Source organism: Colossoma macropomum, unplaced genomic scaffold (genome assembly GCF_904425465.1).
Source record: "Colossoma macropomum unplaced genomic scaffold, Colossoma_macropomum, whole genome shotgun sequence".
Taxonomy (NCBI): Eukaryota; Metazoa; Chordata; class Actinopteri; order Characiformes; family Serrasalmidae; genus Colossoma; species Colossoma macropomum.
This window is the reverse complement of record NW_023494803.1, coordinates 19,690,226-19,712,846: the sequence shown is the minus strand read 5'-3', so window position 1 is coordinate 19,712,846 and position 22,621 is coordinate 19,690,226. Positions and strand designations below refer to the sequence as shown.

The following is a 22,621-nucleotide window of genomic DNA, read 5'->3' as shown; positions in this document are numbered from 1 at the left end:
AGCTCCAGCTTTGGAGAGACAGAGACAGCTGTTATCAACATATGTCATATATGGATGGCTGAAAAATTGATTAGTAGATTGGGTACCCCTGAGTTACCTCATGTCCTGAAAGGACGTTTGTGGTGATGTGGACACTTGCTAGCTACTGGTCGGGTTTTACACAGAAGTGTTCTCTAAAACTAGGCAAGCAAGTGGTAGAAGTGCTTAGTAGATTGCAGCAGCCAGTCCCCTCCTTTGGCCAAAGCAAGCGAAGCATGAGATGTCTGCCTGACTGCTCTGTGGCAGGTCTTTCTTAGGACTTTCCGGTGTGTTTGTAATTCACACTAAAAAAAAGGGACATCTATAATCACTGGTAACTGAGGTATAGTCAGAAAGGCCACTAGGCTGCCTGTGTTCATCAGTAGACACTGATGGTTAGGAATGGGCCATGTCACCCAGAAAGCCAAGCAAGAGCTCAGGAACACACACTCACAGACCAGCAGAGGTGAAAATAGCAGAGCTTAATTAGCGATAATTGAAAATGTTACTGCTGACATCCACTTTCTCAAAGTTCAAGATCAGTCGGCTCTTCTATTTTCCAGGCTGGAGAGATTTTTTTTTAAAGATCTCTTGCTCTTCCCCTAATCACAAAGAGCCCACGTCTTCCTAGGCCTGAACATCTTGAGGAAAATATCTAATTGCGATTTTGCTAACCAATACTGCAATTGCAATTAAAAGGCAATTAATTTTTTTTTAAGCTCCAGGTCTTTGCCATGAAGACTAGAACATCCTTTTTCTCATGCTTGAGTCTTATATAGTGAATATAGCCAGAATGCCAGTTCACAAGCTCTACATTAAGAGGTTGAACTTGTCAACTTAAACCTTGTTCAAACGATTTGCGATATAAAAATGATTAATTTTCATCCCTACGTCTTCCTTCTTGCTGCTGCTCATTGGCTATAGTCTTTTCAAATCTGTAGCATTCAACCAACAATTTACAAGTATTCTATTTGAATTAATCCTATTTTAAGACGTATTCTATAGTTTGTAGCTTATTTTATAGTTCAGAGGATATGTAGAATGTGGTTATCATTATATTCCAAAGGTGTTTTTGGGGTAAAAATGAAGTCTAGGCTTGGACTATCTGGCTCTGAAGATTAATAATCAACACTAGGTTTGATGTGTGTGTGAAAACAACATGAACCCCTCCCCCCACCCCCCACACTTAGGAAAACTTCAATGTGTATATGAAAAGTCAAGTATGTTCAAGGGAAGCTGGCAAGCTGGATTGGAAAGCAATTTATTTTTGGTTAAATAATTCGGGGAGATCCAATAAAATATCTATTCATAAATAGGATTACCCACCCAAAAACATCGGCCATGTTTTCATGCACGCTGATAGGTATTACTCAGAGTGTAGCAATACTCTGAGTAAGGCACGTGTCATGTAAACTTTGTCCATCACTTAAAGTCCATAAACCTGCTAGCCTTGTCTTTGACAATCAGAAGGAAGTGAACAGAGTATCATAAATCCAAGAGTTGTTTTCCATTTTACATGTATTAGCTTTCCTAAGTAGAACATGAGGCTTCTGTTTTCTACAGTTCTGCTCTGAGTGTGCTCCATGAAAGGTAGAAGGTGATATCTAAAGCTCATTTCCAAGTGGGTTAACAGTTCTTTTATTTTTCTGGCAAGTTCTTCATAGCTCTGGCTATTTGTGAGACCTTAAATGCACTTTCTGGCCTTCCTCTGTCAAGCAATTACAAAGAATATTGCTAATAATAATAATAATAATAATAATAATAATACAGCGTTGCAATTCTCGCAAATGTCATAAATGTCATTGTCATGGATTAAACAGAATTGACCAACATCATAGCGGCTCTTTCTATAAGTGTTATTGTTTTTTAACCCTCTTGTCTAAAGCATGTACCACAACCAGGACTGCACATTTAAAGCTCACAACGTGAGAGAAAACACGAGATCAAAAAGAAACACCTCTATTCTTATATTCTGAATAAATTCATACCAGAGAAGCAAGCCAGTCATGTGCTTTGTTTTGCTTAAAATCAGAAGAACATACTTAAAGACAAAAGGTGAGCATTTCTTTGATTCTGCCTTACATTAAAATGTGAAAACATGTTGCTATGTTTAAACAACAACAACAACAACAAAAAACCCAGGGAATTTGACATGTGGCCATTTACTACAGGTGGTGAGCAGCTACACTGTCCCAGTGTCCAGATGAAGTGTTAAAGGCACAGTCCACACAAAATCCAGTTTATTTGTACAGTTCCTTACCATGGTGACAGCTTGGAGCAATTTATCTAATATTCCTCAGCACTGAGGCTTAGCTGTTTGCCCACTTAAAACATGCCTAAGGAATACTGACTCAAATTCCTTCCACACTGCAAAAATTACATCTTGGCAAGTGAAAACATCTTAAACATAATCAATATTTCAAAACTATTTGAATAATATTTCTCATTATTAGATTGTTGGAAGAATATTATGTTGTATGAATATAACTTATTTCTAGATGTTTTGTTGACATAATTTTGCTTGTTCCAAGAAAATAAAGCAGCAAAATTAGCTTCCAATGGAATAAGATGATTTCTCTAGATAAAATGACTTAAAACTAGGCATGCACTAACAGCAGAACTGTTGGCTGTTGTCCGATATTTTTCAGTATTCCAATACTAATACGAATACTTAAACATATATAAATTGTAGACATTTGGACTATATCCACCTTGATTAGAATTACAGAGAAATTTAACACTATTTTTTATTGGGTTACTAATGTTAACTTAATAAAATGCAGTAACCCAGTGACACCTAAACATTTTTCTCTTCCAGAGTACAATAAACACATCATCAAATATCAGTTTCAAATATCGGTCAAGTTTTAAAATCTGTTCAATGGCGATTCTTTTAGGCAAATATGTGCCAGCACCGAAATCACTGTGTATCCCTACTTAAAACAGATAAATTATCTTATAATGGACTAACAAAAATCTCAAAGTGAGAAATGTTAGATATGGGATGATATTTTAGATGATTTCAGTTGGCAAGATCTTTTTTTGAGGTGCTGCTGCCTTTAAAGTAAGAAATTACACTGAATTAGGGATTGTTGTGGAATGCCCCCTTAAGATACAGAATATTCTCTTGTTAGAAGTAGGGCAAAGCAAATAAAAGCTTCAAGTATAACTTTGAGGAATAATTAAAAAAAAAAAAAACTCCCAGTTTCCACCTTGAAAACTGAAAAAGCTTAATGTGGCAATTCATGTTCAATGAGTGATGTGAGTAAGGAAGTAAATGTAGGTCAAGTTAGGCATTAAAAGTTCAGATAGCAGATAACCGACCTTTCAATTCCACTTTTAAAGCTTTGCTTCAAAACAGGTAAATCCACCACCACTGCATTGCTTTCACAAATAGGGCTTTCTTGTCTATTTGTACCAAAGCTATGAGGGCAAGGATTGAAAGGTGGAATCAGGCAAGCTGTTGTAAAAGAATCCTGAGATTGAAAGGTTTGTGAAGCCTTAGTGTGCGACCTCTCCAGTTTAAGACAATAAATTTGAGATCAGGGGCTTGAAAGAGAGCCATTTACTCAAACTGCATGACTATAGAGAAGACCTCACATCGTTTTTCAAGCCAAGTGACAATATTAACGGTCTGTCTTTGTAAAAACAATATAAGCACCCCTAATCAAAGAAGTAATACATATAAACGATCAAATAGATCCATTTTTGTGTTGGTTTCCATAAATAGGCCCACGGTGTGACTGAAGGGGAAAAAGAAAAAAAACACAGCTGATACTAGAAAGCAAAGCTCAGTTTTTGTGAGTTGGAGATGTGCAGGCTAAAGCACTTATCAGAGCAGAAATTTTCCTTTTTTTTTGGTCAGTCAGATTTGTGAAGAAAAAATAAAAATAAACACAGTCATGGAATAAGCTCACAGAGATGAGTTTAAAGGCCGCAGAAGACATCATTCCCTTTGCTTTTTCTACTTGAATGCAGATCAAAACAAGGCAGAAATAGTGCAAGAGGTAAATGGTGTAATAATTGGATGATCTAGATTTGTAGCAATGTCAATAAGTAATCAGCAAGCAGGGTGGCGCCTCTCTTCTCAGACAGAAAAGGGGATGGGAAAGAAACGAAGAGGCAGAGGGACCAGGACAATCAGTGAAATTGGTCAGCATTAACAAGAAGGGGCCACGGTGATCAGCTCACAATGAAATCCTCACAAACTCTTCTAAGGTTTGCCCCACCATATCCAAATCTTCCTTAGTCCTCTCCTTCCTCTTCTCTTCTTTCCCAAAGAATAATGCCTAGCTCTGTCCGTTCACATCTTTCTCCTCAGCCTGATCCGCCTGTTGGATCAAGATGAGCCACTGGAGCTGTGGGTGTCCCCGTCTGGCCAGAGCGTGGCCGGCCGTCCTAAAGAAATTGTTTCTGTCAACAAGGGCGACTGCAACTGCTCGCTAACTAGATTCTCGTATTCGCTACTGTCCTCGTCATCATCCTCCTCCTCATCCTCCTCTGCCTGGTCCTCCTGCCCGATGGCCTGTCGATTGAGGGAATCCGAGCTGGAGCCATCACCGTTGCCCAGGCCCAGGCTAGGGGAAGGGTGGCCAGGGGAGCCCACAGCTTGGGGCCGGGGCAGCAGGATGGCGCTGGGTGGGTCTGGAGGCAGTGCAGCAGTGTAGAGGGGTTGGGGAGTTGAGTTTGCAGGCCAGTCTAGGCTGGGCTCCAGTGGGGGACTCTGGAGAACCACACGAGTCAGCGAAGGGGGGGAAGAATCTGAAAGAGCTGAGTCATCCTGGAGAGAGTGGGAGTCGGTGTTTACTGACTCTTGGTGTCCTAAGAAACCAAAAAACAGAATGAGTGACAACAGAGCGAAAGAAAATGGTGAATCTCAAAACCTCTACTAAGTAAAATGGGTGGGCATTTTGATCATTTTTGCTATTCAAATATTCACTCTGTATGCATCGTATACATGTATAGTATTCAAATAACCTAAAAGAAAAAGTGAACAGCAAGTTTAACAATTGTTTATTGCAGCTAAGATAAGAGATGATTTAAACTTGATTTAGTGGTTTAGTATTTAGTTGTATGGGATTTACCACACTACCGGCTGACCTACAGAACGATATACTTAGATGACACAAAGTTATACTACTCAGCACTTAGTACATTTTTTCACTGCACATATTACTGGAACCCCTGGCACCAGAAAACTGGAACTGTGTTCTTTTCCTTTGGCCCTCTGTCCAGTACTGAAGGCTCTAATTTTATGGTTTTTGGTATTTGTTTATGATTGGTACCAACAGCACCTAATGGTACTTAAGGATGTTCTCCTCTGTTTTTGGTCACAGTCACAACTGAAGCCAATAACATAAAACCTTTACTTTTCTAGGTGAAGATAATATCACCAAGCATGATTACATCACAAATAAGAGCACCAGAAGGTAAACTAAAACAGTACAGCTATGTTTCCAGCAACTTCCTGCACAAACTGTAAGTAATAAAATGAAATGTAATTGCTGCCCAGCCCCTTGTTTCCATCAGACTGACTTTTTAACAATAAAAAGGATGACATTGAACTGTTGTTGCATAAAAAGTTGTGGTTTCCATCTCTAATTTCGTACACGTCAACTTGTTTACCTTTGCCTTCTCTGAATTCCCCATAACCTAATGATAAAGAAATTTCATTTATTTATTTTTTTTTCAAAGAAACAGTAATGTTTCTCTGCCATATATGCATTGTTTTAAACGATGCCATATACATCTCTGTTTAGCCTAGATGTCAGCATTTCGCTTAATGTCAAAAATTGATGTGAACATGATATGGAAATTTTCATATTTTCCCATTTTAAACTACATAGGCTTTATTCAAATGCCTGATTCAGTACCTAAATACTGCAGTGATGCCCATGCACAGCAGCAATAAAAAACTGCACATATTCTAAATATATCAAAAGAAAAAAAGAAGATATATCAAATGACACCCAGTACATACTCCGCTCCTCTGCAGCAGTGCTGCGCTTCCTGAGAGCGATCTCCTCTTTGAGCTTTTTCACTTCCTCTTGGATTTTCTCCTTCACCCGTTCACTTTGATCCACCTCAACACACACAGCCTAGGGACAGAAAGAACAACCAATGTTATAGCAGCTCTCCAGGGACCCCATATCATCCAACAGCCTGCCTCTAGCAGTGTACAAATAAACAGGATCACCAAACAATAATCAAGAAATACCTGGCTAGAATTCATGCATATCTGTCAGTCACTTTAAATGCCCTTCAGTTGGGCTGAGGCGTACCATCTGTGTCTTTGCTGAATGCTAGAAGGCGACTATGAAGTAGCATAGAGCTAAATTTGAAGTGGCACTGAAGGACATCTGATCAAAAACAGCTGACACTGTATCTCATTGAGACAAGTGCAAGATTAAGGCTGTCAGAGCCTTTCATATGCAAATGTGAAGTAAATATCCTCGGTTTGGGATGAAAAAACAAATATAAACCAAAACTATGCTAGAGTAACATAAGCTAAACTGCCATTATTCAAAGTTTTTCAGTATTGCTCAGTGTATGTTTTGGAATTTCTTACAGACATGCTTTGCACATGTGACTCACCTGCACCTTCTCCTGAAGGGCACTGTACAACTGGAAAATGGCTCGAATATCTTTCATCACTCCATCCTTGTCAAAGAACTCCGCCCTATAAATGCACATCACATTCATTAATAGATAGAATTTCTCACCTTGCAAACTGTGCAATGATCACTGTGAAACACCATCATGAGAAATCACTGTTAACCATGCTCAACTGAGTTTATGCCAAAAATGCACAAATACAAATAAGAGTCATAGCAAACTGTGCAGTAATAGTAAACACCTTCAGCAATGGTCACACACATACTTCCCACCAGGCTTTCAAGGTCTCCACCCTTTGGATTACAAGTTGACATATTCCCCTACTGAAAGTCTTGAAATGAGATGTATGCACTTTCACTTTAACTCTGTCAAGTATGTTTAAGTAATACTTTGGGAACACAGCAAATCCTTTTGGTCAGAACATAGCATGCAATCAGTGTGAACTCACACAACCAAAAAAGACATTCTTACCCATGTTCTTTAATAACACTGGCATAGTTCTTGGAGGTGTTGGGGACAGAGGAGACTTTATATTCCTGCTGACTGGTGTTGCCCAGGTTTGGGATGCTCAAAGATATCCTCTGATTATACCTGCTGAAATCAAAGAAAACAAGTTAGGACAAAAAAACTGCATGGGCATCAGTTATAGGCAACTCAAAGGGATTTATTTAAAATCTGTTCATGCTTATTTAAAACCCATGCTTGAGTGGGTGTCTAGAAAACAACAACAACAAAAAAAGAGTCTACTCTCAAATGGAGCTAATTATTACCACAACACTGCTATGGCAGCATTCTGACCATGATGGTGGGCACATCACCACCATAACCATGCATATTTCTTTTTTTTTTTTTAGATGGAGGTATAAAGATGTGAAACTGTACAATTAAGTGTTTGGCCTTACCTTCTGTTGGGCCTGAAGAGAACATACTCCAGTGCGTGTGTTGAACTATTGGCTGTTGAGATGAAGCTGAAGAGAAGGAAGACGAGATCTGGGATGCCCAGTATGTGGGTCAGCTGCTTATGTATCACCTGCTCCCTGAACGACATCTGCTGTTGAGTGTTCCTCCGGAACCGGTACCAGCCGATAACGTTCTGTGGGGTGATATAAAAAGTAGTTCAGAGAACTTTTGACTAATAGAAAGTTGGAGAAATTTTTTTTTCAATTGTTACATCAGAAAACTACAGTACATTCTGCAAAGCATGAATAAAGGTCAGTTACATAGTACTGAGAAAGCACATCATTAAGACTAATAAAAGTTTTTTTGTGAAATATAATCATCAACCTTATTACAGTCAGTCAAAACAAGCATTTACTCAATAACAGAGTGAATTAAAACATCTGCAGTTACACTCATCTGCCAGTGACGGTCTACAGGGTTAATACAGGACAAGTGGCTTACAACAGTTAATAATCGGCCATTTATTTTTACTGACCAGTTAGTCCTTTTAACTAACCAGTTTTTACTTTGACATTATTAACACTGGTTGTGGCACAGCTTACTTTTCTTCTGTCTTTGAGGATTCTGTTGAGATTTTCTTCATTGACTTTACCTGCGTAGTCATAAAAGCTGAAACATACAAAAGGATATCTGTTTGCACCACAAAGAAGTCACAATGTAGTCTGGGCTTTAGGATCCGAGCAAAAGTCTATCACATGCATTATAGTTTTTGCCATGGAACCAACTAAATGTCTTTTAAACTTTGCCTACATTTGACTTTAACAATGTAAATGGATCTTAAAAGTAAAAAGAGTAAAAAAGTAGTGAGTCCAGAGCTACACAAGATATTGCACCAATTGTGTTTAATCAACTAAATACGGTAAATATTATTCATTTTGTGATGGCACCTAGAAACAATGATGAAATGAACATGCTTGTAATGGCAAGGTGGAGCATGACGCAACTGTGCCACAATCCGGGCACTTGTAATGAGGGGGTGGGGGGAGTGGTCTGGCGTGAACAGCTAGAATGTTAATCTCTAACCATGTACATGGTGCTGCGTCAAAGAGAGACACACAGCCGTATGCAAAAGTTTGGAACCCCAATGTAGTATTGGTGATTTTCTAAATGAAAATAAGCAAATTCTCTACAGCAAACACTCAAATATGGAAATTTCAGTACACAGTTTGCATTTATTTGCATGAATTTAGAAAATCGCACATACCACATTTTTTATTTTTCTTCCAATATAATAAATTCAGTAAATATAGTGTAATTTTGCATTAAAATGTGCAGATGTGTGCTCTTTGTAGAAGATGCGTTAATTAATTTTCACTTAGACATTTGCATAGAACGGTAAAACTTTTGCATATGACTGTAAATGCTAAAATTGGACCACAAATGACTGGACATGAAAAATATGTCAGTACTGGACTCAGACTTTCTTACCTGAACAGTTGTGCACAGGGCTCATGGTTATGAACCTCTGAAAAGCAAACAGAATGTAAAAATGATGTAGAATTAATCCTATGAAACTAGGTTGGGCTTTCTGTATTGTGCCATCTAAATAACGTGAACACAGAAATCATACAGACTTAAATCTAGTTCTTTACAGATTCAAAGTTTTCTTATTTAATGTTTTAAAAAAATATGACATTCATGAAGTGGCTTTTTTTAGAGGAATGAGCCAAGTGTCATACACTAGGTTTTTTTGATGCAGTGCAATTTTCTTTTGCGTTAGTGAAAGAGGACACTTACCTACTACATGGAGAAATTCTGAACTACTAATCTGAGAATCACTTATGCTTAAAGTCTCTTCTTGTCTCACTTCTCCCAACAGGAATCCTTCCTGTAAAGATCAATCAAAGACAGAAGATAATCACAACTAGCCTGGCAAAAAACTATTGTGATGGTTAATCCATTTTCCACCATAGATTCAGCCTGTAACTTGCTAATGGTGATACATTTATCTCACCGTTATTAAAATATAATTATTATTATATTAACACATTAAAAAATTTAAAGGAAAAAAAAACACAACAATGGCTGAGGCTCGAGACTGATGATGCTCCTGCTATAATAGAAAACTGAATACATAAATGCATAAAAACATCCGAAATGCTTTCATCACTTCCATACTTGTCAAAGAAATCCACCCTCAGCCAAAAGCTTTTCTCAATATGTTTTTTTTATTTGACTGCAAGAATAAGGGTGTGTGATATGGCAAAAAAGATTATATCACGATACTTAAGACATTCTCTCAATACATAATATGCATCGCAATAGTTTAATGAGTTGGTCAGTGCTTTTTATGTACTGATTATTTCCATGACGTGCTCAGAAAAGGTCACTTCAACATAGTGTAATTTATCTCAATAACAATAAATATTGTCATATTGACCTACCCAAGGCATAATAACCTACCCAATGCAAATTACCATTTTTTTCAATGGGTAAAAAGCTACTGTCCAGAAATGCAAGCTTGCTACGATTTCTGTCTTTAGCACAATCAGAGACAGTAGTTGGGGTTAAGGGTCAGTGAAATGGCAGACATACAAACAATACATAATACGCACACACAATGTTTTGTTTTTCCTAATTTTCATATGTTGGAACAGACACAACGTACCAAGAGTGCTGCAACAACGAATCAACTAAAGCGACGATTAATAATAAAATAGTTTAGGAAATGAGTCTTTGTTTTCTTGTATTGGCTGACTTGACAAATCTTTTTTATTTCAAATCACTTTTATCAAATAAGGGAAAATATAGATCAATGGAAGTGCAGTGCAGGGTCATGTATAACCCAGAATCCTAAACTGCAACACTTCACTTTAACATCATCTAAAAGCATGACCCTTACATGTGAGCATCTTGAGAGACCGATATCATATAGGCCACCTCTAGCTGGGGCTTAAAATGGGGAGTAATAATTGTTTGGCACAAGTTAGCCGGTCAGGTGAAGTGCTGAAGCTGACATTTAAAAAACAAGTCAACATTTAAAACAGCATGAAGGAAAATCTGAAAACAAATTAAAAATAAATACACTGTAATGTCCTTAAAGGGGAATCCCACACAATTTTCAAAATTTCCACATATTGTAACTGCCGAGATGGAAGTCACTCTGAATGTTTTTTATTTTTGCAGATTTACAGCTATTTTTCCATTACAGGTAAAGCGCTGCATTGTAGGGCAGTGTACACAAGTTTCAGTTTATATATGTAATGCTGATAACGGAAAAAACAGCTGTAAATCTGAAAAAATAACTATTATATTTTGCCTTACTCCTCTGCATTTATTTGAAAAATACATTTTAGTCCAAAAGTTTATTATAGCACTATTGCAAAATAACATCTCAGGCATCAAGCAAAATATTCATAACTATTTTGCGCAATACCTTTCTGGAAAGTATCTTCGGGAGGCATTAAACTCCTGTAAACACTTCTGTGAACAATTCTGACCCTCCAAGTTTTTCTTCAATGGCGCACTTCACATCAAATAACCTTGTTTAAGTCTTAAGTACTATTCAAAAGAAATTCGTTTAATGTGGGAAGGTGAGGTAATTCTTAATTGTGCTTCTTAGTGATCTTAGTCTCTTTGGAATCTGTCAATCTGTCAATCTTCACAGACTGTGCGCTCCCACATCAGTAAAGGTTCCAGCACTTTTCACCAACTACAAAACTGTAAAACTAATCCCAAGTTATATTATTCCTGTATGAATGAACATGCCAGTAAAATGTGATGATATAATGTGGAAAAAATTGTTATGTATGGAAGAACTTGAAGTGTTTGCTTGTGTTGCCTGTGGCTCAAATCAAGCCAATATGTATTGTGATACATATTGTATGTGTATATGTGTATGACTGAACATTAAAACATGCAAAACGACAGATAAAAAGTTTGATTTTATAATGTTATGTTGACTGTAAATTCTCCACACTAATAATAATGCTAATGACTCTTAAGACTGGCAGTCCTACACATTACAGATGTCATGTGGTCAAATTTCATTAACCCACCTCCCCAATCCCATCCTCATAAGTTCTTTTACCATTAAATTATGCAGAAATTTTGAAAAGGCAGTGGAATTCCCCTTTAACAGCTGTCACTCTTTCCTAAGAGAGCAGACTGTAATATGAGCAATGGCGTTCTAGTGTCCATTCGTTTCATACCGGAAAGGACACAACTCTGTGCTTGTCCACTCCAACTCAAAACATACATGGCTACAGCTGTGAAGCTCTGGAGAAGGTTAATCTTTCAGTACGTCTACCAGCAGAGTCTCACAGTAGTGTCTGATTCAGATTTTCTCCATGTGGACACCATGCAAATATTTCATTTTTTTTTATTGTACTTTTTTACTGTTTGATTAATATTAATATCAGCCACAAAATAGTCAGAATTCTCATTAATAAGTGTTTTTTGTGCGGTATCCCCATTTTTTCAGGTTCTTTAGGTTAAACTACAACTTAAACTTAAACTACAGTACATTAACACAGTCTTGATTATGTATTATGCAAAAGTAAGTCATCAACAGCTCTGTTGTCATCTTTTAAATCATACAAGAGCAGATACAGAATTATTTATAGGGAGATCAATAAACTGCTGTACTGCACTGCTACATTAATGACACGGCTCACTTCAAACAAGGCCCATTCCACCGCACAAAATCTTGTATGGCTGCATTCTTTCTGACAGGTGTGCCTCTGAGCTTTCCTGACAAAGCATAGTTCAAATTGATAACTTAGTTCAATTTATTATGGATCAAGCCCATTTTGCTGTGGATTAAAATGCATCATCCTCCTTTTAGCCGAACCTTGCAGTCTCCCTTTAAAATTCTGCCCAACAATGATTTGATATTTACACAATGATATCAATATCTACACAATTAGAGCTACACAGAGCACATAAAACTAAACAGCCTACGCTTGTTACGGACCAGAGTGGTAAAACAGTTTGGGGTTGGGAAGGAGATCATCAGACAGGAAGCAAAGATAATAACCACTTTAGTCATCACTTTACTTAGACGAGTTACATTACACTAGATTTCACAACACACAGTCGGTGAGTCTACTTCCTTGTGTATTTACATAGCTAGCTAACACTACGTGACCTGCTGTTCCTGTATATCCAATATGACAGGACATAAAAAATAAACAGTAATACATCCACATTCCCATCAGAATGGGTGAAATCAGATTTCCTTTAGAGAAGTCGTCTTAAGCACTCTAAGATCTGAGAGTCATAGCTGTGTTGTCATCCTCATACCTATCTGTAGTGAACAAACAAGTTAGCCAGCTACACAGCTAACATCTGGCTGCTTTGGGGCGTTTGTTTAACAAGACAATATCTGGACATCTTCGAACAATCACACAACTCCTGCCAATGATATCCTTCAACCTGAAGGAGCGAAGGTTGTACTAAAACGAAGTGCACTTGCTGCCACCGAGCTGGACTGAGCGCTAACTGGCCGGCTAGCCTGCTGTCATCGCCCCTGATACTGAAGCACTGTTGCGAGGCTGGTCAGCTGCTTATTCGCCAGATTCATATCCGAATTCTACCGTTCCACCTTAAACGGTGCAGCAGTTACATCCAGGCGCTCGAGGCTCAGGCCCCAGAATGGAACTGCTGCAACATTTTAAGGTGGAACGGCAAAATGTCTTTACGACAAGAAGCTGGCAGATAAGAAGCTGACTTCAGCCTCGAAACACTGCTAGAGTTAGCCTGGAGGATGACACCAGAAAATTGAGTCAGGGGGACGACACCGCACGCGCTGTCCGACATTTCACACCACGAACACGCGTCCGAGCGCCGGACTGAACTGGCGGTGTACTTACATGGTCGGAGTTGCTGTTGGCGCTGTGATAACACACAGAACTAAAAGTGTAACCCGAAATCGATGCCGCCATGATGGAAACATACCCGCCGCTCCCACAATGCCTTGTGTGTCCGCACCTTCCTTCCTTCCTCACTCAGGAGTTCAGAGTCAGCAGCGCGCTTTCTCGCTCTGTTTATTCCGCTGCGGATCTCCTCACTCTGCGGGGCCCCTGAGGGGCTGTGGTAAAAAAAAACGTAACGCCATCGCGTTCCCTCGCAAACGTTTTGCGTTCCCTGACAAATGCAGGGAGAAGCTGAGACATTTGATAAGAAGCTTTAGCTTTTAATTTAAAGGAATTTATCAGGAATAATTTGGAAAAATGAAAATGTTATTAATACTAGTAAGAAATTAATTTTGGCGTGTACAACAAAGTAAGATTTCTGTTCTCAGTAGTAAGAATTTACAGCGTTTCTCAGTTATTTTTTAATGGAAGGAATAATTTTTACTGTTAAAAATAAAATTGATGTTAAAATAATTTACTACTGACAGCTTAATCCTTTAATGTACACATTTAGTTCTAACGTGTAAGAATGGAAAGCTTTTAATTTTACATGTAAGAACTACATTTTACCAATTAACAATTCTGTTTCAACTGATAAGAGTGCAGTTCAAGGATGTTACAAATTGTTTTTTATATGTGATATTTCTCAAATTGAATTTGTGAGAATTGTGGATTAGAAGCTAAAATGGCATTTGATAGAGGACAAACAAGAATGACAGTTTTCTCTTTTAATGTATCAGCCTGTTAGGAGCACACAAGTAATTATTTGCAGGTTTTATGGAAAATTATCAGATTGAGATATGCTCAAAATTCTCTTTTGGTCTGAAATGATCAATGATTTATGTTGGTGTATTATTATTATTATTAGTAGTAGTAGTAGTAGTAGTATTGTTTAGATTACAGGAATTATTTTGTAATGAGTTGATAGTATAAGGCAGAAATGATTAACACAACAGCTGTGTTTGAGCATTCTTCACATTAGGTAGAGTTGCAGCCAAACAGTGATGTCAAGTTGAAAAATGATTATTGTTGACATTGATGGGGAACGTACAGTTACTTATAGGTCCAATAGACTCTTAGGAAGGTCGTATCTGGACAGCTGTGGTGCACAGCTGGGGTGGTGTTCACAAAGGATCTAAGACTGCAGATCCAAGATCAGATTTGCTACACTCCTACAGACCTCAGTCAGACCGTGAACAGAAAACTGGTACAGAAACAACAGTCCTGAATGGAGATGCTTTGTAAAACAATCCCTGGAGTGTATGAAATGTTTGAGGCTGTGTCATGCATTGATTCTCTGCTCCTCTTAGTCACACTGATATTTTACTGCCCAGCATTCAATGTGCATTTTTATTTTTCTAGTGTGTTGCTTAAAGTATTCATACATTAGTGTGAATTTAAGGTATACAGTTTTAGGCTTAATAGACAGTTTAAAACTAAATAGAAGTAAGTAGGCCTGTACACAATCTCTTTTTCTTTGCCATTTCTCTTATGACAAAAAATCTAGTAGTACTACTGGAGTTTCTGTATTTATGGTAAATTCAGACAGTTATAGTGTACTACAGGATATTATACAAGTTTATAGAGATTACTATAACACAGAACTACAGAAATATTAAGGAAGGTGGAAACATAGATTGTTATTGATGCAATGTATGCAGAAGTCAGAAACAACCTCAGTCAAAATTTTTGTTGATTTTCTTAGTTAAAATAAGTTACCACATCCACTGCAAGAAATAATGTTAAATTCTGCTGAAATTCTGATTGTAGTCCACAATTTCTCTTTATTTGCTGAAGTTAAATATTGGGAAAAAATATATAAATGTAACAATCTTTGCACAGGCTACATTTTTCCCCCAATATGTTAAATTTAGCCAAGTAATTGTGCATTAAAGTGTGTGGAAGTGTATTATCTGTAGAGAATGTATACTGTTTTACACTTAGAACATCAACAAAACTGTAAAGCTGTTTTTGTCCCCGTTTTGTGTAATTGTGGAGAAAATAGAAATGTGATTATCAAAAGATACGCTTTTACATAAAATATATTAGCTAAATGAAGAAACGTTTAAAACGACACTCATTCAAATATGCCATTAATATTTAATAGCTGCTGGTTTCGTTAAATCATTAAAATCTTTTATTTTTCGCTGATAACTTACAAACGTCATAAATACTGAGCTAGAGATACTTTTATTTTGAAGTTCTGTGTAGAACGCCATGTTTTATATTTAGCTGCTGCAATGGCTTCAGTCGAGAGCTCACATGTGTCCCAGAGCTCTTCAGCGCAGAGTGCTGAAGAGGGGGAGGATTTTATTCCATCAAAACTTGGAACAAAAGAATAGTAAGATATTCACTTTAACACAGACAGACACGTTTCAGTCTGGTTTCCAAATTATTTTAATTTGTTAAATAAGCTACATTACCTGCTTAACTTTCAGAAACACATGGCCACTATTAAAGAGCTAACTTGGTTAATCTCAACAAGGACAAGTCAAATGTAGTACGTCCTTTCCATGAAACAGCCTCGTAGACTTGAGTTTTTTCTTTTTAACACAGCTTTAGTGGTAACAGTTCATTCGTCTTCAGGGTAAAGTTTTCTGGTGTAACTGTGTTCATGTTGTGAGAAAATGCACTCCTCCATACCCTCAGGTGGACGACCAGATTCAAAACTAAGAAGTGCTGACCACTCTGTTTTCCTCCTAGCTGGGATGATGCCTACAGGAGGGAGCTCCAGACTTACAAAGACATTGGAGATGTTGGAGAAATATGGTAATGCCTTAGTTCAAAATATACATTTTCTCTTCCCACATCATTTCTGATGTGAAATTCTTTCTTCTGCACAAATAAAAAAGATGGTTCTTTAGTAAAGGTGGTGGTACTATTTAGAACAATGAGTTCTATATAGAATCATTTCATGCTCATATGGTTCTTTGCATAGTGAAATGGTTCTTCAGATTGTTGGAGAAAGAATGGTGTATGGTTCTTTGTAGCACCAATAACAGACGGAGAATAGAAGAACCCTTTTTTGCAATATAGAACCATTTTCAAAATTGTTGTATATAGCGCCATATACAACACATTCTTCATCAAGCTGAATAACTGTGTCACCATGCAAAGAACCATTTAAGCATGAATTTTTCATAGTGATGGTGATAGGAACTAGATATCTAGAGTTTCATGCCTCTAAAGCCGCCTCAAACAAAGTTGAGACATTAAATTGATACAAATGCACTCCCGGATGTCTGTTTTATGACAGTTTTGAGATAGCTGATGAGCTTTTGATCAAAAATGGATTTTTAAAACATGTTTATACAGGAGTCGTAAGGCAAAACAGTCCCTAAAGAACATTTTTCAAAATGATTTCTATTTAACTCTTATCAACATTACATAATTAATCTCATCGGACATGTTGATTTAAGGGTCATTTTGGATGGTGAGTAAAATGTCTTTATTTGGGTTGTAGCCTGGTTCATGTCACCACCACTGAGTCAGTAAGTTTCTCTGTAAGGCACTGTTTGACATCAAGCCACAATGAATGACTTTGATTATGATTAAATGATTGTTACGATTAAATTATGCAACAGTTTAAAATCTTTGCAGGAATTTCCTAATAAGAATAAAGATGTAACAGTGCAAAGTGATAATGCAATGCCAAAATGTGGAGATCAGCACCTCATTCCTGCAAGTTTCTCCTGCCTCATTGCTCTAGTCTCATTAGTTGTCATGCAATAACATGGAGACATTCAGCTTTTTTTTTCAAAAAATGACATTTTCTTTAAAAATATCAAATTGTGAGTCCATTATCGTGAAACATATTGAACTGATTGCTGGGTATTTGCTATACCCCTTAAAAAATGTGTGGTGAAAAAGTGACACGATAAAGGCAGCCCCTGCCTTATCCTCTTCACAAAGTTAATTTCCATAATATTTTCCATAATGCTGTTTCCTTCGATTTTCCACATGGTGTGTGCTCAGGTCTCCCTCAGCAGAATGGTCCATCTCAAGGGGATAAACCAGATAAATAAAAGAAATAATCATTTCTTATTCATACCTCAGTCCTACCTGCATCTGCCATTACCATAGCTGTGTAGTTGTTGAGTTCTTTCTCTGCCTACAGGTTTGGGGAGGGAAGTATGAACAGAGTGATCAAATGGATGGAGAAACAGAATATACCTGAAAATGCTGCTATTCTGGACATTGGCACTGGAAATGGAGTCTTCCTTGTAGAACTGGTACATCTTAATACAATACAGTGAATTACGCAAAATATAAACATTTGTTTTTTATTCTTTTTCTGGAATAATAAAAATTATTTTAATTTTCTCTAAAGGCCAAACATGGTTTTACAAATCTTACTGGGATCGACTATTCCAGTGCCTCCATAGAGCTCACAAGAAATATTCTGGAAGAAGAAGGCTTAATAAATATTAACGTTCAGGTAAGGGGTCTTTGTTTGTGCCTTAACCTTACATGTTTTTTCATTTTTAGTCATTTTCTTGATCTGTATCTCAGATTTGTGTGTGTTCTTTATATATATTTAAGATCTGGGTGTGTCTTAGTCAGTTAAGCTTTGTTTGATCTAACCCTGGGTTTTCTATCTTATGATGGTGGGTCACTTTTTACTGGGCTCATGACCAGTCAGAGACAGCCTTCTGGTGGAGGTCAATTCGGGCTTTTTTCCCATGGCCCCTGTGGTGCTAATCACAAAATATAGCTTTTTAGCAGAGAACATAAAGTATCCAGTAAGCACTAACATGGTGGTAGTTCACCATTCTAAATTTTTTACCTTCTACATATTTATGTAGATTTCATTTGCCTACTTTAAAGGGCAACTTGACTCCTCTTGTTTCACCCCATGGGCTGTTTGTCATAAGTGTCTTGCTTTCATACGCACGTACATGAGGATCTGCATTTGAGTATCTACCACAATTGCATTTGTCAGGTTTTTTACAGCTGAAACTTAGGAACTCTAAGTTAATTGTGCTTGGTGAGACAGGCCCCTGAATTCTGTATTAGGCTCTAAATTAGGCTCTGCTCTGTTCATTTGCAGTTCATTCCGTTAGCAAAGATTGCAGTCAATCTGTTAAGCAATCTGTAAAATGACAGTAGGCCACAAGGAGTTCTCAGAAAAGCTGAGTGTCTGTGTGCTCTATTTTTCATCTTATTACAGGAGCAGGATTTTCTGAATCCTAGTGCTGATTTGAAAGACTTTGACGTATGTATAGACAAGGGCACCTTTGACGCCATTAGCTTGAATCCTGAAGGACGAGATATGACAAAGCTGCAGTACGTTACTTCGCTGAGAGCTGTTTTGAAGCCGCAGGGTCAGTTTGTCATTACCTCATGTAACTGGACCAAAGAGCAACTTCTGCAGATCTTCAGCCCAGGTACTGTGAGTAAAGGAGCTTTCACAACTACCTCGTTTGATGCAGACCAATTAAACCTTCTCTTTAGTTTGGTTCTTTTTTGTGTGAACCCTCCACCCATATTTGGGTACACATCAAACAAAAATTGCAGGTCTTGGTCTGCTACCCTGGTTCATTTTACTGTTGGTGGTCCCCACCAGACAAGGGAATTCAACACCAGACTATGCTTTTGTCATCTTCTAGCAGCACATCAGCACTGTACTGTCTACATAATCTATGTTTTAACATTTAACTCTTGATACTCACATCATTGTTATAGCAGAGTTGCTGGTAAAAACAGCAGACAAGCAATAAAATAATAGCAAAGCAATACTGATTGGCACATGTATCATGGAGTTATATTTAGCCAAGCAGCAGAGACCTGATGAGTGAATTGAAATTGACAAAGCATTCAATCATACAGTGAAGACCAAGAAAGGTTCATTTATTATGGCTTTGGCTGTGATTCACATATGTTCTCTATTTTAATACAAAGTAGGAGTAGAATAATACATTTAGATCAAGAGTATATGAGGGATAAATCTTAATGTTATACTATGAAGCGCTAGTGAAGGTTGTTAATGGCCGTTTTTGGCTTTAATTGAGTCCTTGTATCTCAACCAAATTCCTGACCAATCAGCAAACACCCACACATGTAATTTGGTGAAACCAACTGATCCAAAAAAAAAGATACAGTGTCACAAAACCCAGACTCTGGTTTGGACTCTAGAAAATGATCTAGGTGTGAAACCATTCAAAAAGTATGCACAAGCACCATGGCCACTGTTGTGGATCAGAGATTAAAGATATGTTAGAAATGAATCAGTTCAGGATGTTGGTGTGCAAATGACAAAGATGTTATAACTGATTATGATTAGAGCTGTATTGTAAAGAACCTAATGAAACACTGTTGGATGTTGTATTAATCTGCATTTAATGCTGATGTTTAATCAATATATTGATATCAGGATAACCCTTTTACAATTTGATGGCACCAGTCGACATTTACATTGTGCAAACTGACCAATAGAAATAGTCCAAAATTACGTGGAACAAAAATCATGTTACATTACCTCTCGTTAAAGAGGAAAAATTCTCAGAATTGTTCAGAGTGGTGGCGATAGGAACCAAACATTTAAAGAGTTTAATGTCTCCAAAAGCTACCTCACAGAAAGGTGTTACATAAAATGGTTACAAATATGTTGCCTGAGGCCTGAGACATTGTTTTACTGTAGTTTTGGTCTAAAATATGCTACAATACATGTAGGGCAGAGAGGTACATACAGAGCATTGTGAGGGAAAATTTTTAACATCTCAATAATTGAATTATGTAGATATTTAGAATCTTGGAAAGTTCCTGTTTTGCAGATACAAGGTTTTGTTACAACAGCAATTATATGTAGTATATCATTTGCATCCATGTGTCTGTCTTGCAGGTTTTGAGTTACTGCAAGAGCTGCCCACTCCTCGTTTCCAGTTTGGTGGGGTCACTGGCAACAGTGTCACAGCTTTGGTCTTCAAAAGGCTTAGCTGACCTTTATCATCATGTGACTGGCCTTTGCTTTGGAAGTAATTCATTTGTAAATGTCTCACTCTTTTTGTCACTTTTACTTTTGTATATAAACATAAAAATAAAAAGAAACTGTATTCAAGATGGCATTTTCAGTTGTGTTACAGTCATAGTGCCTCACTGTCAGAGCCAATCAATGTTCCCAATATTTAAAGCATGTTATTTTCCTGCTGTGCAAAACACAATAATCAAGTGTGCTCTGCATTCTTTTGCTTCAGAAATATCTAACACCTCTAAAATCCACCCTAATTATGTTAGCAGCAGAAACAGTAATACAGCTTCCACCTCATTTAGCCTGGGAACAAATTAACAAGCTGCTCTGTTCAGACTGTTGCTGCTTGGTGGAAAAAAAAAGTAACTACTTTGAAATGACATGGTTTTAGAAATACTTTAACTATTAGATAGTAGGAAATGTAGGAAAACTATGCTTTGATTATGCGTCTGGCACCCCAGCAGTTGACATCAAGGTATAAAAGTGCTACATTAGTGCTTAAATTACACTGCCAGAAAGACACTTGGAATAATGAGGGACACTGCATTTTGCATCAGTATATATCTAAAATATGCGTATGGTCTGACGGACAAAGTAGGGCTGGATTATTCATTTTGCTTTAATGGTGATCAGCTTCTTTTGGACTAGCAGTACATATGCCACACCACATGAGGGCAGTATTGATCAATTTAAGCAATGGGTCATTATGGCTATGCAGAGGTGGGTCCAGGTGTCAATATTATATGGCAAATTGATTGTTCTCCACATACATGTTTTCCAAAAGTTTGTAGACACCTGCTCACCTGCTCCTGCAATGTTTCTTCTAAGAACCTGAAAAAGTACTAAAGTGGAGTTTCTTCTCCTTTTGTTGCAGGAACTGCCTCTTGAGAAGGCTTTAGATGTTGGAACATTGCTGTGAGGATTTCATTGCATTCAGCTACAAGAGAATTAGTGAGGTCAGGTGCCGATGTTGGATGATTAGTTAGAGATCACAAGCAGCACTCCAAAACATCCCAAGATATTGGTTAGAGCGCCATCACTCCAAAGAAAGCACTTTCACTGCATCATAGCCCAATGCTTGGGGGGATTGATACCTCTCTAGCTGATGCTGGCAATGCTTTTCTATAGCGATTATACATTGCACACTATGTGTGCACAGCTGTGTCAGCTTTAATGGCAGTATTATCAATAGACCTCTGAAGTTGTGTATCATTCTGTAGTCGGAGTCACACCTATATTAGGAGCTCTGGGTCTAAGTAGATTTTCTCTATGACAAAATGAATGGCGTTTTCGAAAATGTTTCAAAGCCGATATGTTTTGTTCTGTGTAAATTACACATCCTTTGTCTTATATTAGTAACTATGATAACCCAAGCAGCGCATATCCTACATTTCTTTTGTAATTCAGTTTTTTCCCCTGATGTCCACATGTGACATTCATTTTTTACATGACCTGATGTATGTAAATGATCTATGTTCTAATTGGCTGTCCTGCACTGGGCCTCCTTCAAAAAGCAGACCAGGTTGAAACACTCGTTATAACTTCAGTCTGAATGGGCAGGGCTAAACTACTGTAGGCTGAATGGATGAATATATGTCAATATGTTGATTTTGTGGCATCACAAAAACCAATAAATTCAGATTAGGCTGTTTTTGCTGCTTCGTTTTCATATACTGACTGTATAAACTGGGAAGTGAATAGTACATTTTGACATACTAGCATGTTTACATACTGCACTTAGACTTTTATTTTAAAATGTATTTTTATTTGTACTAGGGCGCAAAAGATCCTAATTATATCATTGGTTGTATCACTGGATCATCACAGTACCTTCTAATTCTTTAGTTATGTATAGACTCATAGAAACTAACTCTTGTGTTGTCTTGGTCACTGTAGAATTATGGTATTTTCACTCTTCATTATTGCTTTTAATTTTGCATGAAGTTTAACGGAAATGCAGGTTGTCAGACACTTAACATACTTTTTTCTGTGTAATTATATTTATCTCCTTCATCAGAAGGCAGTGCTGTCGCTTCCACAGCAAGAAGGACCTGGGTTCGGTTCACCGGTTGGTGACCAGGGTCCTTTCTGTGAGGAGTTTGCATGTTCTCCCTGTGTCTGCGTGGGTTTCCTCTGGGTACTCCGGTTTCCTCCCACAGTCCAAAGACAAGCTAAATTGGCCCTAGGTGTGAATGTCTATGTCTGT

General features: G+C 37.6%; 2 protein-coding genes across 6 annotated transcripts; one reads left to right on the top strand and one right to left on the bottom strand.

Annotated features, from left to right (window-relative positions):
- Positions 1–1,972: 1,972 nt before the first annotated feature.
- Positions 1,973–13,568, bottom strand: abraxas2 (abraxas 2, BRISC complex subunit). 2 transcript variants are annotated; one of them, XM_036593340.1, is made up of 9 exons: positions 13,407–13,568; positions 9,331–9,421; positions 9,022–9,058; positions 8,136–8,202; positions 7,536–7,726; positions 7,105–7,227; positions 6,613–6,697; positions 5,999–6,116; positions 1,973–4,839 (listed from the first exon to the last, which is right to left on the bottom strand). In XM_036593340.1, exons 1-9 carry the CDS (start codon positions 13,476–13,478, stop codon positions 4,358–4,360), a joined length of 1,266 nt encoding a protein of 421 aa, XP_036449233.1. In that variant the 5' UTR covers positions 13,479–13,568; the 3' UTR covers positions 1,973–4,357. The 2 variants fall into 2 exon arrangements, with proteins under 2 accessions (XP_036449233.1, XP_036449234.1); XM_036593341.1 differs by having other exon boundaries at positions 7,105–7,224.
- A 2,107-nt stretch (positions 13,569–15,675) lies between these two features.
- eef1akmt2 (EEF1A lysine methyltransferase 2) lies at positions 15,676–22,204 on the top strand. 4 transcript variants are annotated; one of them, XM_036594181.1, is made up of 7 exons: positions 15,676–15,789; positions 16,152–16,217; positions 17,566–17,680; positions 17,779–17,886; positions 18,619–18,835; positions 20,290–20,433; positions 21,290–22,204. In XM_036594181.1, the coding sequence occupies exons 1-6, from the start codon at positions 15,689–15,691 to the stop codon at positions 20,385–20,387; spliced, it is 705 nt and encodes a 234-aa protein (XP_036450074.1). In that variant the 5' UTR covers positions 15,676–15,688; the 3' UTR covers positions 20,388–20,433; positions 21,290–22,204. The 4 variants fall into 4 exon arrangements, with proteins under 4 accessions (XP_036450074.1, XP_036450075.1, XP_036450073.1 ...); XM_036594182.1 differs by having other exon boundaries at positions 20,290–20,422; positions 21,290–22,203; XM_036594180.1 differs by lacking the exon at positions 21,290–22,204 and having other exon boundaries at positions 20,290–20,469.
- The last annotated feature ends 417 nt before the right edge of the window (positions 22,205–22,621 follow it).

What these genes read in the sequence shown, in the direction of transcription:
- eef1akmt2 (XM_036594181.1), top strand. Translation starts at nt 15,689, where the DNA reads ATGGCTTCAGTCGAGAGCTCACATGTGTCCCAGAGCTCTTCAGCGCAG. An exon ending in GAGTCTTCCTTGTAGAACTG is followed by an intron (nt 17,681 to 17,778) that starts GTACATCTTAAT and finishes TTTTCTCTAAAG; the next exon opens with GCCAAACATGGTTTTACAAA. An exon ending in TAATAAATATTAACGTTCAG is followed by an intron (nt 17,887 to 18,618) that starts GTAAGGGGTCTT and finishes ATCTTATTACAG; the next exon opens with GAGCAGGATTTTCTGAATCC.
- abraxas2 (XM_036593340.1), bottom strand. Translation starts at nt 13,478, where the DNA reads ATGGCGGCATCGATTTCGGGTTACACTTTTAGTTCTGTGTGTTATCAC. An exon ending in CCAACAGCAACTCCGACCAT is followed by an intron (nt 9,422 to 13,406) that starts GTAAGTACACCG and finishes TGATCTTTACAG; the next exon opens with GAAGGATTCCTGTTGGGAGA. An exon ending in CCCTTCAGGAGAAGGTGCAG is followed by an intron (nt 6,117 to 6,612) that starts GTGAGTCACATG and finishes TTCTGTCCCTAG; the next exon opens with GCTGTGTGTGTTGAGGTGGA.